This window comes from Hyperolius riggenbachi, chromosome 6, assembly GCF_040937935.1.
Source record: "Hyperolius riggenbachi isolate aHypRig1 chromosome 6, aHypRig1.pri, whole genome shotgun sequence".
Lineage (NCBI taxonomy): Eukaryota > Metazoa > Chordata > Amphibia > Anura > Hyperoliidae > Hyperolius > Hyperolius riggenbachi.
Genome location: NC_090651.1, coordinates 382,914,445 through 382,932,071, shown reverse-complemented (window position 1 = coordinate 382,932,071; position 17,627 = coordinate 382,914,445). Strand labels below are relative to the sequence as shown.

At 46.7% G+C, this 17,627-nt stretch overlaps 1 protein-coding gene across 2 annotated transcripts in view; it reads left to right on the top strand.

Moving 5' to 3' along the window:
- The first annotated feature begins 623 nt into the window (after positions 1-623).
- Positions 624-17,627, top strand: part of LOC137521977 (phospholipase A2 inhibitor and Ly6/PLAUR domain-containing protein-like) — a 46,426-nt gene continuing 29,422 nt past the window's right edge. Inside the window, exons 1-3 of one of the 2 annotated variants that reach the window (XM_068241959.1) lie at positions 624-868; positions 1,716-1,865; positions 11,396-11,539. In XM_068241959.1, coding sequence (XP_068098060.1) covers positions 11,491-11,539 — 49 coding nt within the window. In that variant the 5' untranslated portion in view covers positions 624-868; positions 1,716-1,865; positions 11,396-11,490. The remainder of the gene's footprint in view (positions 869-1,715; positions 1,866-11,395; positions 11,540-17,627) is intronic. The other variant, XM_068241958.1, reaches the window with a different exon arrangement.

Sequence of the window (17,627 nt, the reverse complement as noted above, 5' to 3'; positions counted from 1 at the left end):
ATCTTTTGGAGCCATTTTTTAGCAATACGTAATATATAAGTGCTGATGTCCCTCGCCTCCTATTCCCTCGATACGGCCTTTCCAAGAAGGGTGAACATTTAGCAATATGTATTTTGCTCACCCTAGACCTTGTGTGTTTTTATAAGTTTCCCGTACCCCTTCCATCACTTTTAGTCAGTACAAATGAAATAGAGCATATCCGCACTATAATCAGGGTCCCTGGTTGATTCACCATAGGTTTTTTAAGTTTGCACAATCTTTGTCACTATCCACTGCATTCCCCCATTTTTTGTCTTTGGGGCCTATTTTTAGAATGTTTTTGTACATTTTTAACACAATCATGTTCATAATATGTGCACTCTTCACTTTTATTAAGGGATACCATTGACTGCACTTTAACAATTAATATAAGTTGGCTTACAACTCCAATATGACTCTATAGTCCCATAAGGGATTTATTTCTGCACAAATATGCACCTTTGCAGCTTGCAGCTGCAATATTTGCTTCCGCCACAAGATGGCAGCATCATTTCCCTGGCTACGTTGTTGGCCTGGCTTTGCACATGTTGCCTAGGAGACCTAATAGAGTGTCTCCTATGCAGGCCACCGTAGCGAGGGAGCATCTGACGTCATCAGCCTCCAGCTGCTTCCGCTCGTACGAGCGGCCAATGCGGAGGCTTGTTGTGATGGCCAGGGGGGCGGCGCGAGTAGCGGCGAATCACCGCACGCGGACTTAATAATATTATATAAGCCTGCCCGCGCCAGCACCCTCATGCAGCCTCCGTAGAAGCGCAAATAGCGCGAAACGGCCGTCAGGCCCCGCACTACCACCCCTTGCACCCACCGCACCATCCATCTGTTATCAACGGTATGTGTCTCATTCAATTTTTGTATGGACAAATGTGTTTTTACCTTCCAATGAATATGGAATAAACGTGTATGACAGCAGTGCCGGCGCTCTTTTCCCTCTCTCTTCCATGTTTGCAGACTGTTTAGGCCTGAGCACGCTGAGAATGCACAGCGGATGAACCATACACCCTAACATTGGATCAAGCTGCCCTCCCCCTCCTCTTTTCCTGGATGGTAGACGGCTTGCTGTGCCAGCATCTCTTTCTCTCTATTTACCTTTTAAATGTATGTAGTGTAGTGCATTTATACATAACCTTCTCCGGTGTCAGCCTCCACGTGGTTTCCGTCCATCTCGCTGGGTTCCGCATACACGCCGGCGGTCCTATGTCTGACGTCACGAATGCGCAGAGTGTCTGAAGTCAGATGCTATGCACCGCTTGCGTGTATGCGGCTTACCGGCGAGATGGACGGATTGACCCGGCGAGCTGCTACAGGACAGGCAATGTATAAATGCACTACATTACATACATTTATACATTTTAGGGGCGGGGGTGGGGCGGACGCGGCGTCTCAGCCGATTCCCTGATGATTTCAGGCTGAAATCAGACGGGAATCGGCCTGTAGAGTATGGGCAGATATGACTAGAGACAAATTTATCTCTAATCAAATTCGATTAGAGATAAATTTGTCTCTTGGTCGAATCTGCCCATATTCGTTCTAATGTATGGGCACCTTTACTTGTATAGCAGGAAGCCATAAAGCGTTTTACTGTCACAACTTCTTCCATCCAACAAACTGAGGCCTAAGGATTTTCATTATTTTACAAAACTGGTCTTAAAAAGTGTTTTTTTGTTTTCTTCTTATAGATGGTGTTAAAGAAAGTTGTTTTTTTAAGAGGATATGTCTCCCACCTCGAGAGTGCAACACAAGCAAGAGCCTCACCACTCCCAGGCTGAGAATTTCCTACACTTCTTCTTGCTGTACCACAGACGACTGCACTCCTGTCCCCCCACCATGTATGTGTTGTTCATCCCAAACTTTGTAAAAGTATTCCATGCTTTCCTTCAGTCTGTCACAGGTTCTTGGCTTCACCTGGGTGTATGGGAGGTTGTATCCAATTTTGATTGGCCAATGATTAGCCAATGTTACCACTTCCATGTAGTATGAGGGACAGCAGATTCTGAATACTATGATCGGAATATGTAGGTAAGCTCCTCATATAACATGGAAGTGGTAAAACTGGTCAATTATTGGAAAATCAAAATTGAATGTGTGTACCAGGCTTATTTGTTTTATGGGGTACCTGATGTCTGAAGCTTGTTCTGCGGAGGACACGATTCCTGCGTGTGATCAGTGAGGGACATGTTTGAAATTGATCTGAGGAGGTCAGGATATCCGCTCTGCTTCTATGTGAGGGACATTGTGGCAACATGTATATAGAACATGCTTGAAATCATTGGAGCTTATTTTTTAGGCTGCTTACACACTAAGATGTTACAGGCGCATGTTAGTGCAGCCTGTAACGCTCCCCCAACACAGCAATGTAACACAAGTGGGCTGTTCACACTGCCCACATTGCGTTACATTGTAACGCAGCAAAGTGCTGCATGCTGTGCGTTCTGCGCGGCTAAGCCGCGTTAGACTGCTTGCACATGCTCAGTCATGTTGGGGAGGAGGGGAGAGCGGCTGGACACATGGCTAATTAATAGTCACAGCACTCAGTGACGTGCAGTGTTTACTTCCTGGAGCGGCCGCTCTGTTACGGCGATTGGCCGGCGGGACCATGTGATGCCGCATGCGTCCAAGAGTACGCATCACGGACGCCAGAGTGAGCTGCACAACGCGGCTCACTCTGACGTCCACATCGAAGAGCACCAGGCCTTGCGTTAGGTGCACGTTATGCGACCTTAACGTAGCACCTAACGCAACGTCTTGGTGTGCAAGTAGCCTTAAAGTGAATTGTGCATGTATGGTTTGGGGTGTGTGTGTGGTAGTAGTGGTGGTGGTGGTGGTGGTGGTAGTGGTAGTGGTGGTGGTACTGGTAGTGGTGGTGGTGGTGGTGTTGACACGTTTTCTTGCCTGGGGTGACAAGATTGCCAGAATGGGCCCTAACTAGGAAAATGCAATTTAATTAAAACACAAAACAAACCATATCAGATGTAAAAAAACAAAACAAAACAAAACGAGAGGGAAGGGGACCAGGGTAAACTGGTGTGACAAAGTTTCCCCAAGTAGCCAATAGATTCCAAGTTCTGCACTGATGTACTTGGCAAATAAATGTGATTCTGATTCATAAGGTGTGAGTAGGAGAAAAAGGTGAATTGGATAAGGGCTATGGGCTAGAGTCTAGAGGTCCCAATTTTTCTGTGGTGGCATAATGTATATAGCCCATGCTTGAAATCATAAGTATGAGTATATGTGTGCATGTATGGATCGGGGTGTGTGTGTGTGTGTGTGTGTGTGTGTGTGTGCGTGCGTGCGTGCGTGCGTGCGTGCGTGTGCGATTTAAAACGGTGTTAAAAGGTAACCCCAGATAGCCAAAAGATCCCAAGTGTTGCCCACCTTAAAGCTATGTAGTAAGTGCAACCCCTAGATGTAGATAGTTCCCAGGAAAAAAAAAGTCTACTCTGCACTTTATATGGTGTTTATGTTGGTCTTTATTCCATACACTTTTTCGCCTAGGGGATAATTTTTCATCTGCTCTTAAAAACAACTTTTCAGCACTTTGCAATTAATAAAGTACTCAAAAGGGGGTGAAAAAGTATTGTCAAAATTATTTTGAGTATTTTCTTGCTTGCTAGTGGTGGTTTTAAAAGATTTTTATTGATAAAGCATGAAAATATCACCTAGGAGAAAACTTAGGAGATATGCTGAACTGTATAAGGACCATGGTCTGAGTCTCCTTCATGGTGAACTGAATATGGGGAATGGTCTGAGTCTCCCTCATGGTGAACTGAATAAGGACCATGGTCTGAGTCTCCTTCATGGTGAACTGAATATGGGGAATGGTCTGAGTCTCCTTCATGGTGAACTGAATAAGGACCATGGTCTGAGTCTCCTTCATGGTGAATTGAATATGGAGCATGATCTGAGTCTCCTTCATGGTAAATTGAATATGGAGCATGGTCTGAGTCTCCTTCATGGTGAATTGAATATGGAGCATGGTCTGAGTCTCCTTCATGGTAAATTGAATATGGAGCATGGTCTGAGTCTCCTTCATGGTGAATTGAATATGGAGCATGGTCTGAGTCTCCTTCATGGTGAATTGAATATGGAGCATGGTCTGAGTCTCCTTCATGGTAAATTGAATATGGACCATGGTCTGAGTCTCCCTCATGGTGAACTGAATAAGGACCATGGTCTGAGTCTCCTTCATGGTGAACTGAATAAGGACCATGGTCTGAGTCTCCTTCATGGTGAATTGAATATGGAGCACGGTCTGAGTCTCCTTCATGGTGAACTGAATATGGGGAATGGTCTGAGTCTCCTTCATGGTGAAATGAATAAGGACCATGGTCTGGGTCTCCTTCATGGTGAATTGAATATGGAGCATGGTTTGAGTCTCCTTCATGGTGAATTGAATAAGGACCATGGTCTGAGTCTCCTTCATGGTAAATTGAATAAGGACCATGGTCTGAGTCTCCTTCATGGTGAAATGAATATGGAGCATGGTCTGAGTCTCCTTCATGGTGAATTGAATATGGGGAATGGTCTGAGTCTCCTTCATGGTGAATTGAATATGGGGAATGGTCTGAGTCTCCTTCATGGTGAAATGAATAAGGACCATGGTCTGAGTCTCCTTCATGGTGAAATGAATAAGGACCATGGTTTGAGTCTCCTTCATGGTGAATTGAATATGGAGCATGGTCTGAGTCTCCTTCATGGTAAATTGAATATGGAGCATGGTCTGAGTCTCCTTCATGGTGAATTGAATATGGAGCATGGTCTGAGTCTCCTTCATGGTAAATTGAATATGGACCATGGTCTGAGTCTCCCTCATGGTGAACTGAATAAGGACCATGGTCTGAGTCTCCTTCATGGTGAACTGAATAAGGACCATGGTCTGAGTCTCCTTCATGGTGAATTGAATATGGAGCATGGTCTGAGTCTCCCTCATGGTGAACTGAATAAGGACCATGGTCTGAGTCTCCTTCATGGTGAAATGAATATGGACCATGGTCTGAGTCTCCTTCATGGTGAATTGAATATGGGGAATGGTCTGAGTCTCCTTCATGGTGAATTGAATATGGGGAATGGTCTGAGTCTCCTTCATGGTGAAATGAATAAGGACCATGGGCTAAGTCTCCTTCATGGTGAATTGAATATGGAGCATGGTTTGAGTCTCCTTCATGGTGAATTGAATATGGAGCATGGTCTGAGTCTCCTTCATGGTAAATTGAATATGGAGCATGGTCTGAGTCTCCTTCATGGTAAATTGAATATGGAGCATGGTCTGAGTCTCCTTCATGGTAAATTGAATATGGACCATGGTCTGAGTCTCCCTCATGGTGAACTGAATAAGGACCATGGTCTGAGTCTCCTTCATGGTGAACTGAATAAGGACCATGGTCTGAGTCTCCTTCATGGTGAACTGAATATGGAGCATGGTCTGAGTCTCCTTCATGGTGAATTGAATATGGAGCACGGTCTGAGTCTCCTTCATGGTGAACTGAATAAGGACCATGGTCTGAGTCTCCTTCATGGTGAACTGAATATGGAGCATGGTCTGAGTCTCCTTCATGGTGAATTGAATATGGAGCACGGTCTGAGTCTCCTTCATGTTGAACTGAATATGGGGAATGGTCTGAGTCTCCTTCATGGTGAAATGAATAAGGACCATGGTCTGAGTCTCCTTCATGCTGAATTGAATATGGAGCATGGTTTGAGTCTCCTTCATGGTGAATTGAATAAGGACCATGGTCTGAGTCCCCTTCATGGTAAATTGAATAAGGACCATGGTCTGAGTCTCCTTCATGGTGAAATGAATATGGAGCATGGTCTGAGTCTCCTTCATGGTAAATTGAATATGGAGCATGGTCTGAGTCTCCTTCATGGTAAATTGAATATGGAGCATGGTCTGAGTCTCCTTCATGGTAAATTGAATATGGAGCATGGTCTGAGTCTCCTTCATGGTGAATTGAATATGGAGCATGGTCTGAGTCTCCTTCATGGTGAATTGAATATGGAGCATGGTCTGAGTCTCCTTCATGGTAAATTCAATATGGAGCATTGTCTGAGTCTCCTTCATGGTGAACTGAATAAGGACCATGGTCTGAGTCTCCTTCATGGTGAACTGAATAAGGAGCATGGTCTGAGTCTCCTTCATGGTAAATTGAATATGGAGCACGGTCTGAGTCTCCTTCATGGTAAATTGAATATGGAGCATGGTCTGAGTCTCCTTCATGGAGAACTGAATAAGGTCCATGGTCTGAGTCTCCTACATGGCAAATTGAATATGGAGCATGGTCTGAGTCTCCTTCATGGAGAACTGAATAAGGTCCATGGTCTGAGTCTCCTTCATGGTAAATTGAATATGGAGCATGGTCTGAGTCTCCTTCATGGTAAATTGAATATGGAGCATGGTCTGAGTCTCCTTCACGGTGAACTGAATATGGAGCATGGTCTGAGTCTTCTTCATGGTAAATTGAATATGGAGCGTGGTCTGAGTCTCCTTTATGGTAAATTGAATATGGAGCATGGTCTGAGTCTTCTTCATGGTAAATTGAATATGGAGCATGTGGTCTGAGTCTCCTTCATGGTAAATTGAATATGGAGCATGGTCTGAGTCTCCTTCATGGTCAATTGAATAAGGACCATGGTCTGAGTCTCCTTCATGGTGAACTGAATAAGGACCATGGTCTGAGTCTCCTTCATGGTGAATTGAATAAGGACCATGGTCTGAGTCTCCTTCATGGTGAACTGAATATGGAGCATGGTCTGAGTCTTCTTCATGGTGAATTGAATATGGGGCATGGGCTGAGTCTCCTTCATGGTAAATTGAATATGGAGCATGGTCTGAGTCTCCTTCACGGTGAATTGAATAAGGACCATGGTCTGAGTCTCCTTCATGGTGAACTGAATAAGGACCATGGTCTGAGTCTCCTTCATGGTGAATTGAATAAGGACCATGGTCTGAGTCTCCTTCATGGTGAACTGAATATGGAGCATGGTCTGAGTCTTCTTCATGGTGAATTGAATATGGGGCATGGGCTGAGTCTCCTTCATGGTAAATTGAATATGGAGCATGGTCTGAGTCTCCTTCACGGTGAACTGAATATGGAGCATGGTCTGAGTCTCCTTCATGGTAAATTGAATATGGAGCATGGTCTGAGTCTCCTTCATGGTAAATTCAATATGGAGCATTGTCTGAGTCTCCTTCATGGTGAACTGAATAAGGACCATGGTCTGAGTCTCCTTCATGGTGAACTGAATAAGGAGCATGGTCTGAGTCTCCTTCATGGTAAATTGAATATGGAGCACGGTCTGAGTCTCCTTCATGGTAAATTGAATATGGAGCATGGTCTGAGTCTCCTTCATGGAGAACTGAATAAGGTCCATGGTCTGAGTCTCCTACATGGTAAATTGAATATGGAGCATGGTCTGAGTCTCCTTCATGGAGAACTGAATAAGGTCCATGGTCTGAGTCTCCTTCATGGTAAATTGAATATGGAGCATGGTCTGAGTCTCCTTCATGGTAAATTGAATATGGAGCATGGTCTGAGTCTGCTTCACGGTGAACTGAATATGGAGCATGGTCTGAGTCTTCTTCATGGTAAATTGAATATGGAGCATGGTCTGAGTCTCCTTTATGGTAAATTGAATATGGAGCATGGTCTGAGTCTTCTTCATGGTAAATTGAATATGGAGCATGTGGTCTGAGTCTCCTTCATGGTAAATTGAATATGGAGCATGGTCTGAGTCTCCTTCATGGTGAATTGAATAAGGACCATGGTCTGAGTCTCCTTCATGGTGAACTGAATAAGGACCATGGTCTGAGTCTCCTTCATGGTGAATTGAATAAGGACCATGGTCTGAGTCTCCTTCATGGTGAACTGAATATGGAGCATGGTCTGAGTCTTCTTCATGGTGAATTGAATATGGGGCATGGGCTGAGTCTCCTTCATGGTAAATTGAATATGGAGCATGGTCTGAGTCTCCTTCACGGTGAACTGAATATGGAGCATGGTCTGAGTCTCCTTCATGGTAAATTGAATATGGAGCATGATCTGAGTCTCCTTCATAGTAAATTGAATATGGAGCATGGTCTGCGTCTCCTTCATGGTAAATTGAATATGGAGCATGGTCTGAGTCTCCTTCATGGTGAATTGAATATGGACCATGGTCTGAGTCTCCCTCATGGTGAACTGAATAAGGACCATGGTCTGAGTCTCCTGCATGGTGAACTGAATAAGGACCATGGTCTGAGTCTCCTTCATGGTGAATTGAATATGGGGAATGGTCTGAGTCTCCTTCATGGTGAACTGAATAAGGACCATGGTCTGAGTCTCCTTCATAGTGAATTGATTATGGAGCACGGTCTGTGTCTCTTTCATGGTGAACTGAATATGAAGCATGGTCTGAGTCTCCTTCATGGTGAAATGAATAAGGACCATGGTCTGAGTCTCCTTCATGGTGAATTGAATATGGAGCATGGTTTGAGTCTCCTTCATGGTGAATTGAATAAGGACCATGGTCTGAGTCTCCTTCATGGTAAATTGAATATGGAGCATGGTCTGAGTCTCCTTCATGGTAAATTGAATATGGAGCATGGTCTGAGTCTCCTTCATGGTAAATTGAATATGGAGCATGGTCTGAGTCTCCTTCGTGGTGAATTGAATATGGAGCATGGTCTGAGTCTCCTTCATGGTGAATTGAATATGGAGCATGGTCTGAGTCGCCTTCATGGTAAATTGAATATGGAGCATGGTCTGAGTCTCCTTCATGGTGAACTGAATAAGGAGCATAGTCTGAGTCTCCTTCATGGTGAAATGAATATGGAGCATGGTCTGAGTCTCCTTCATGGTAAATTGAATATGGAGCACGGTCTGAGTCTCCTTCATGGTAAATTGAATATGGGGAATGGTCTGAGTCTCCTTCATGGAGAACTGAATAAGGTCCATGGTCTGAGTCTCCTTCATGGTAAATTGAATATGGAGCATGGTCTGAGTCTCCTTCATGGTAAATTGAATATGGAGCATGGTCTGAGTCTCCTTCACGGTGAACTGAATATGGAGCGTGGTCTGAGTCTTCTTTATGGTAAATTGAATATGGAGCATGGTCTGAGTCTCCTTCATGGTAAATTGAATATGGAGCATGGTCTGCGTCTCCTTCATGGTGAATTGAATATGGAGCATGGTCTGAGTCTCCTTCATGGTAAATTGAATATGGGGAATGGTCTGAGTCTCCTTCATGGAGAACTGAATAAGGTCCATGGTCTGAGTCTCCTTCATGGTAAATTGAATATGGAGCATGGTCTGAGTCTCCTTCATGGTAAATTGAATATGGAGCATGGTCTGAGTCTCCTTCATGGTAAATTGAATATGGAGCATGGTCTGAGTCTTCTTCATGGTAAATTGAATATGGAGCATGGTCTGAGTCCCCTTCATGGTAAATTGAATATGGAGCATGGTCTGCGTCTCCTTCATGGTAAATTGAATATGGAGCATGGTCTGAGTCTCCTTAATGGTAAATTGAACATGGAGCATGTGGTCTGAGTCCCCTTCATGGTAAATTGAATATGGAGCATGGTCTGAGTCTCCTTCATGGTGAATTGAATAAGGACCATGGTCTGAGTCTCCTTCATGGTAAATTGAATATGGAGCATGGTCTGAGTCTCCTTCATGGTAAATTGAATATGGAGCATGGTCTGAGTCTCCTTCACGGTGAATTGAATATGGAGCATGGTCTGAGTCTCCTTCATGGTGAACTGAATATGGAGCATGGTCTGAGTCTTCTTCATGGTGAATTGAATATGGGGCATGGGCTGAGTCTCCTTCATGGTAAATTGAATATGGAGCATGGTCTGAGTCTCCTTCATGGTAAATTGAATATGGAGCATGGTCTGAGTCTCCTTCATGGTAAATTGAATATGGAGCATGGTCTGAGTCTCCTTCACGGTGAACTGAATATGGAGCATGGTCTGAGTCTCCTTCATGGTAAATTGAATATGGAGCATGGTCTGAGTCTCCTTCATGGTGAATTGAATAAGGACCATGGTCTGAGTCTCCTTCATGGTGAAATGAATATGGACCATGGTCTGAGTCTTCTTCATGGTAAATTGAATATGGGGCATGGGCTGAGTCGTCTTCTAGAGGTCATGCTTTTGTGTTTTCATCTGGTTGCATTCTCCTGGTGTTTTTGCTGTTTCTATTTTCCATGGATATTATCTCATTGTTGATCCTGGACGGAGAGTCACGATGTTGCCTCAAAACGTTGGAATGGATTCTTGCAGCATTGATTAAAGCTTGTTAATGAATTTATGTAGAGCCAGCCTATAACTACATTGCATGGGTGAATTTATACAGAAGTGCTTTAGTACTGTCTATTAATAGGCCCAGTCATGCCATTTGTGGTCACACGACTCTCCCTTCTCCTTACTCCTCAGAATCTAGTGGCAAAAGATAGGTACTGCAGACATCACTGCAGTATCACTGAAACAGACAACAGGCTTTTAGGATTTTTTGGGTCCGTCATCCTCTGATCCTATTTAAGCCTGGTCTTGTTATTGTATCCTTGCCCGTGATAGCGATAGTTGCCATGTGTTACTTTGCTGGGTGTGAAATTTTGTGAATCACTGTGTACGACTTTGTTCTGCCTCTTGACCCTGTTATTAGATAGCCACCTGGACCGACCTTTTGCCTGAACCTGATTTACCCATAGCCTGATGCTTCCTGGGCCGACCTATTGCCTGTTCCCAACTACTCTTTAGATTATCTCTTGGTATTGACATTGGATTGGATTCTCCATGTATGATCCCTGGCTTGGCTGGACTACAACTTTTGCTTATTCCCAGGTTGAAAGCCATCTAATTTAAGTGTAAGAACCTGGACTGCCTATTTTATCTTGCCTGTGTATCTGTCTAGTGTGGTTCTGATACTCCAGTCTTCCTGGGCTCAGCCTCTATACCTGACACCCTGAAGTCCTGCAGGGTAACCATAGTTGGATAGGTGCAACTTGTCATCTCCTGTTCACATGGGGCTTTACGTATAGGTGAAGAGGCGTGGTATTAGATTGGGGTATACAGGCTAATGGAAGATGAGTGATTGGTCAGGCCTCACAGGCCTTAGGCAAGGTAGTAATTTTGGCTCTACCTTATGGTCCTTTTTGGTCATCTGAGATGGGAGAGGGTTCAGTGGCAGTTAGGCCCTTGACACCTACTAGGCCCCAGGCACCTCCCTAGGGCACCTTGTGGATTATCCTGTTCTCCTGTTTGTGATAGAATTCCTGGATGCCCCTACAGTAGCAATCATTTTTCTAACAGCTATATCTCATCCACAAAAGTTTTTGGAACTTACATCCTGCTTTTCTTTCATGTTGTCCCTCTAAGTGCCTACAGACCAAAATACAACCAAGAACGGTATCTTCTGCCCAGCGTGCAACCCCGACAAACAGTTGTGCACACCTAAATATTCCCTTCCGTGCATGGGAGAAGAGCGATCTTGTCTGATTTATAAACTTATACAACCACTACGTAAGTAAAGGCACACACTCCAATTGATTCCAATTGTGTCCATTTTCTGGGCTTAAAGTGTACTAGAGAGTAGTGTTGGGCGAACAGTGTTCGCCACTGTTCGGGTTCTGCAGAACATCACCCTGTTCGGGTGATGTTCGAGTTCGGCCGAACACCTGACGGTGCTCGGCCAAACCGTTCGGCCACATGGCCGAACTAAGAGCGCATGGCCGAACGTTCCCCGAACGTTCGGCTAGCGCTGTGATTGGCCGAACGGGTCACGTGGTTCGGGCCCGAACGCGCTCTGATTGGCCGAACGGTCACGTGGTTCGGGTAAATAAATACCCGAACCACGTCATATCTCCGCCATTTCTCTGTGGGTTTAGCTTTGGGTAGGCAGGCAGGGTAGTTCGCTCTCCAGCCACGCTAGCCAGGGTCCCCCCCAGTCATTGTGTGTCGCTGCTGGGAACAGTAGTACACCGCTCGCTCAGCCACACTATATATATAGCATTGTTTACTGCCACTGTGTACCTCGCTCAGCCACGCTATATATAGCATTGTGTTTTCTGACACTCTGTGTACACGGCTTAGCCTGGCTATATAGCATTGTGTGTACTGCCACTGTGCACCTCGCTCAGCCACGCTATATATAGCATTGTGTTTTCTGACACTCTGTGTACACGGCTTAGCCTGACTATATAGCATTGTGTGTACTGCCACTGTGCACCTCGCTCAGCCACGCTATATATAGCATTGTGTTTTCTGACACTCTGTGTACACGGCTTAGCCTGACTATATAGCATTGTGTGTACTGCCACTGTGCACCTCGCTCAGCCACGCTATATATAGCATTGTGTTTACTGCCACTCTGTGTACACCGCTCAGCCAGACTATATACCATTGTTTACTGACACTCTGTGTACACCGCTCAGCCAGACTATATACCATTGTTTACTGACACTCTGTGTACACGGCTCAGCCTGACTATATAGCATTGTGTGTACTGCCACTGTGCACCTCGCTCAGCCACGCTATATATAGCATTGTGTTTTCTGACACTCTGTGTACACGGCTTAGCCTGACTATATAGCATTGTGTGTACTGCCACTGTGCACCTCGCTCAGCCACGCTATATATAGCATTGTGTTTACTGCCACTCTGTGTACACCGCTCAGCCAGACTATATACCATTGTTTACTGCCACTCTGTGTACACCGCTCAGCCAGACTATATACCATTGTTTACTGACACTCTGTGTACACGGCTCAGCCTGACTATATAGCATTGTGTGTACTGCCACTGTGCACCTCGCTCAGCCACGCTATATATAGCATTGTGTTTACTGCCACTCTGTGTACACCGCTCAGCCAGACTATATACCATTGTTTACTGACACTCTGTGTACACTGCTCAGCCAGACTATATACCATTGTTTACTGACACTCTGTGTACACGGCTCAGCCTGACTATATAGCATTGTGTGTACTGCCACTGTGCACCTCGCTCAGCCACGCTATATATAGCATTGTGTTTTCTGACACTCTGTGTACACGGCTTAGCCTGACTATATAGCATTGTGTGTACTGCCACTGTGCACCTCGCTCAGCCACGCTATATATAGCATTGTGTTTACTGCCACTCTGTGTACACCGCTCAGCCAGACTATATACCATTGTTTACTGACACTCTGTGTACACCGCTCAGCCAGACTATATACCATTGTTTACTGACACTCTGTGTACACGGCTCAGCCTGACTATATAGCATTGTGTGTACTGCCACTGTGTACCTCGCTCAGCCACGCTATATATAGCATTGTTTACTGACACTCTGTGTACACGGGTCAGCCAGACTATATAGCATTGTGTGTACTGCCACTCTGTGTACACCGCTCAGCCAGACTATGTATCATTGTGTGTACTGCCACTCTGTGTACACCGCTCAGCCAGACTATATAGCATTGTGTGTACTGCCACTCTGTGTACACCGCTCAGCCAGACTATATAGCATTGTGTGTACTGCCACTCTGTGTACACCGCTCAGCCAGACTATATAGCATTGTGTGTACTGCCACTTTGTGTACACCGCTCAGCCAGACTATATAGCATTGTGTGTACTGCCACTCTGTGTACACCGCTCAGCCAGACTATATACCATTGTTTACTGACACTCTGTGTACACCGCTCAGCCAGACTATATACCATTGTTTACTGACACTGTGTGTACACCACTCAGCCAGACTATATAGCATTGTGTGTACTGCCACTGTGTACCTCGCTCAGCCACGCTATATATAGCATTGTTTACTGACACTCTGTGTACACGGCTCAGCCAGACTATATAGCATTGTGTGTACTGCCACTCTGTGTACACCGCTCAGCCAGACTATATAGCATTGTGTGTACTGCCACTCTGTGTACACCGCTCAGCCAGACTATATAGCATTGTGTTTACTTCCACTCTGTGTCTGCTGGGCCTGGGAACAGTAGTACACCGCTCACCTGCCACTGTATAGCATTATGCTCTGTGTCGCTGCTGGGAATAGTGGTACACCGCTCACCCGCCACTGTATAGCATTGTGCTCTGTGTCGCTGCTGGGAATAGTGGTACTGTATAGCATTTCTGTACTGCCACTGTACTGCTGCCAGTCAGCGTGTACTGTAAGGATAAGTGAAATGAGGAAGAAATCCAGTGAAAGAGGAAGGGGCAAGGGAAGAGGTGTTTCCCCTGACGGTTCACGTACAGGCCACAGGGGAGCACCCAAGAAAACCCACTCAATACCGCCCATGTTGTCCAGGACAACAACCCTCACAGATCCAAAAGAACAGGACCAGATAATTACTTGGATGACCTCTCAAGCGTCCAGCAGTGGGTTAAGCAGCACCAGCACATCACGCACGAGGTCCGAGTCCTCAGCCAGTTACAAGGAGCCAATGGGCACAAAGCTGACACAACCGGCAGCGACACCACGCACACAACTGCCAGATAACTAGTCCGATGAATTACCTCAGGACACAATGGGGTATTCGCAGGAGCTATTCCCAGCCCAACAAACTTCCACCTTTCAAAGGTCAATGGAGGAACAGCCAGAAATGTTGTGCCCGGATTCACAACCATTAACTGTGGGAAATGCACCGCGCACTGAAATACAACGCGAGTCCGAGGAGGACTCAGAAACCCAAATCCCAGAGCAAGTTGGGCAGGAGGGGTTGCAATTGCAGGAGGTCGGCCGACAAGATCTGGAAGACGACGTTGGAGTGAGCTGCGCAGAGGTTGTTCTGGGGAGCTCTACTCCAACGCGGCGGCCCCCCACAATGACATATGACGAGTTTGAGGAGATGGAAGAGGAGGGTATGGACAATGTGGACATAGACCCAGATTTTGTTTCTGAACGAGAACATCGCCGTCGTAGCAGCAGCACAGATGAGTCTGTTGAAGAACCCACTGCTGCACGAGTTCGCCTTGTGCCACAAGGTAGGCGGCGCGCAATTTCAGGCACCACAAGCGTGGAAGTTCAAGTGAGAGGCAAAAGAGGAGCAAACAGAAATCGCCAGCAAGGAGGCAGGTGCTCCAAAGTCTGGGCTTTCTTTGAAGACTGCACTGAGGATGTTACCATGGCGATTTGCAAGGTGTGCAAGACCCGCCTGAGCAGGGGGAAAAGTATTAACAACCTCTCCACCACCAGCATGAGCCGCCACATGCTATCCAAACATCCCACTCTGTGGGCAAACGCGGCAGGACAGGGTACCAGCAACACTGCCTCCCTTGGGTTCACCAGACTCACCACCAGACCCGCCTCAGCAGCAGCAGTAGCCCAGCCATTGCGTGGTTCACAACATTCACAAACATCAGACGACGCTGACACTGTCACTTTCCGGAGTAGTGCTCTTGAGGTCTCCCAGTGTTCATCAAACACAACAACCAACAGCCCTTCCGTGTGCAGCGCTACGGTTCAGTTGTCTGTGTCGGAGATGTTTGAGCGCAAGAGGAAATTGCCAGCAAATGACCCCCGGGCCGTAGCAGTAACAGCCAGCATAGCCAAGCTTCTGGCCTGCGAAATGCTGCCATATCGAGTGGTGGAGACAAAGAGCTTCAAGGGCATGATGTCAGTGGCCATCCCACGTTACGTGGTTCCCAGCCGCTACCACTTTGCGCGCTCTGCAGTGCCTGAGTTGCATGAGCACGTGGTCAGCAAAATAACCCGAAGCTTGAAGAATGCCGTTGCCTGCAAGGTTCACCTCACCACTGACACTTGGACGAGTGCGTTCGGACAGGGTCGATACATCTCCCTTACCGCGCACTGGGTGAACCTTGTGGAGCCTGGCAGCGATTCCTCACCTGCTACAGCGCGGGTGTTGCCCACGCCGCAAACAGCTGCACCGCCGTCCCTCCCACTGGATAACAGCAGCACCTACCTCTCTGACTCCTTCTCCTCCAACGCATCTCAAAGCTGTACCTCATCCGGAAACGCTAACCCAGCAGCAGTAGGATCGTGGAAGCAGTGCAGCACAGCTGTTGGCATGCGTCAGCAAGCGTTGCTGAAGCTGATCTGCCTTGGGGATAAGCAGCACACAGGGGAGGAAATTTGGAAGGGAATAAAGGAACAGACGGATTTGTGGCTGGCACCGCTGGACCTGAAACCGGGCATGGTTGTGTGTGATAATGGGAGTAATCTCATTCGCGCTTTAAGGTTAGCTAAGCTGACACACATCCCTTGCCTGGCGCACGTGGTGAACCTAGTAGTTCAGCGGTTCCTGAGGACATACCCAGGCGTGGCCGATCTTCTGTTGAAGGTGCGTCGAGTGGCCAAACATTGTAGAAATTCCAGTACTGCTTCGGGGGCACTCGCCAAGATGCAGGAGCGCTTCAATCTCCCCCACCATCGCTTGCTGTGTGATGTCCCTACGCGCTGGAATTCTACGCTGCACATGCTAGCACGCTTTTGTGAGCAGAAGAGTGCAGTGGTCCAGTACATGTTGGCGCAGTACCGAGGCGCATCCGGACAGCTGCCAAGCTTCTGTGGATCCGATTGGGCCAACATGTTGGACCTCTGCCAAGTCCTCCAAAATTTTGAGCAATCCACGTTGCTTGTGAGCAGTGACAACTCTTCAGTCAGCATTACTATACCACTGCTGTGTTTACTGAAGAGGTCAATGTTGAAAATCAAGGAAACAGCTGTCATGATGCAACTGGGGGAATCTGAAGGAGAAAACGATCAGCGTGATGGTACCAACATCAGGCCATCCGCCTCAGGGAACGCTGGCCCCAGCAGCTATGACGAAGAAGAGGAGGAGGAACAGCTGGAGTTGGAGCAGGAATTTCATGCCACCACTGACGAGGGCCAGAGCGGTGCACGTTGGACTTCCACAATTCAGCGCAAATGGTCAGCAGAAGCAGACCAGGAGGAAGGTGACGACTATGATGCATCACAACAACTATCACAACGCTCACAAGAGGATGATGAGGATTCTGGTAGGACTCTGGCACACATGGCTCAATTCATGCTAGACTGCATTGAACGCGACCCACGCATTGTGCGCATTCTGGACAACACCAATTACTGGGTTTATACCCTTCTGGATCCACGGTACAAACACAATGTTCCAAAACTGCTTGAAGAAAGAGTCAGACAGGTCAAAATGGAAGAATACCAGCAGGCCCTTGTGGAGACTTTAGAGAGGATATTGACATCCTCCCCCTCCTCTAGCCAGTTGTACGCCGACAGACTGACTTCCGCAAACCCAGGACGACCAGGAGGGCAGCAAACAACGCAAGCCGCAGCTAGTGCCCAAAAGGGAATGGTATCGGCAGTGTCCTTGGAGTGGGAAAATTTTCTGACACCCATGCAGCAGCAGCCCACTGAACAGCAAGCGTGCAGATCCACCTCCAACACCGATCGCCTGGAGAAGATGGTCAAGGACTACATGTCAGATGACGTAGCTGTGTCGAACAATCCATCTGCACCCTTCAACTATTGGGTATCGAAGCTAGACACCTGGCACGAACTGGCAATGTACGCAATAGAGGTGCTGGCTTGCCCGGCAGCCAGCGTTATGTCGGAACACTGTTTCAGTGCTGCCGGAGGCATCGTCACAGATCGGCGTATCCG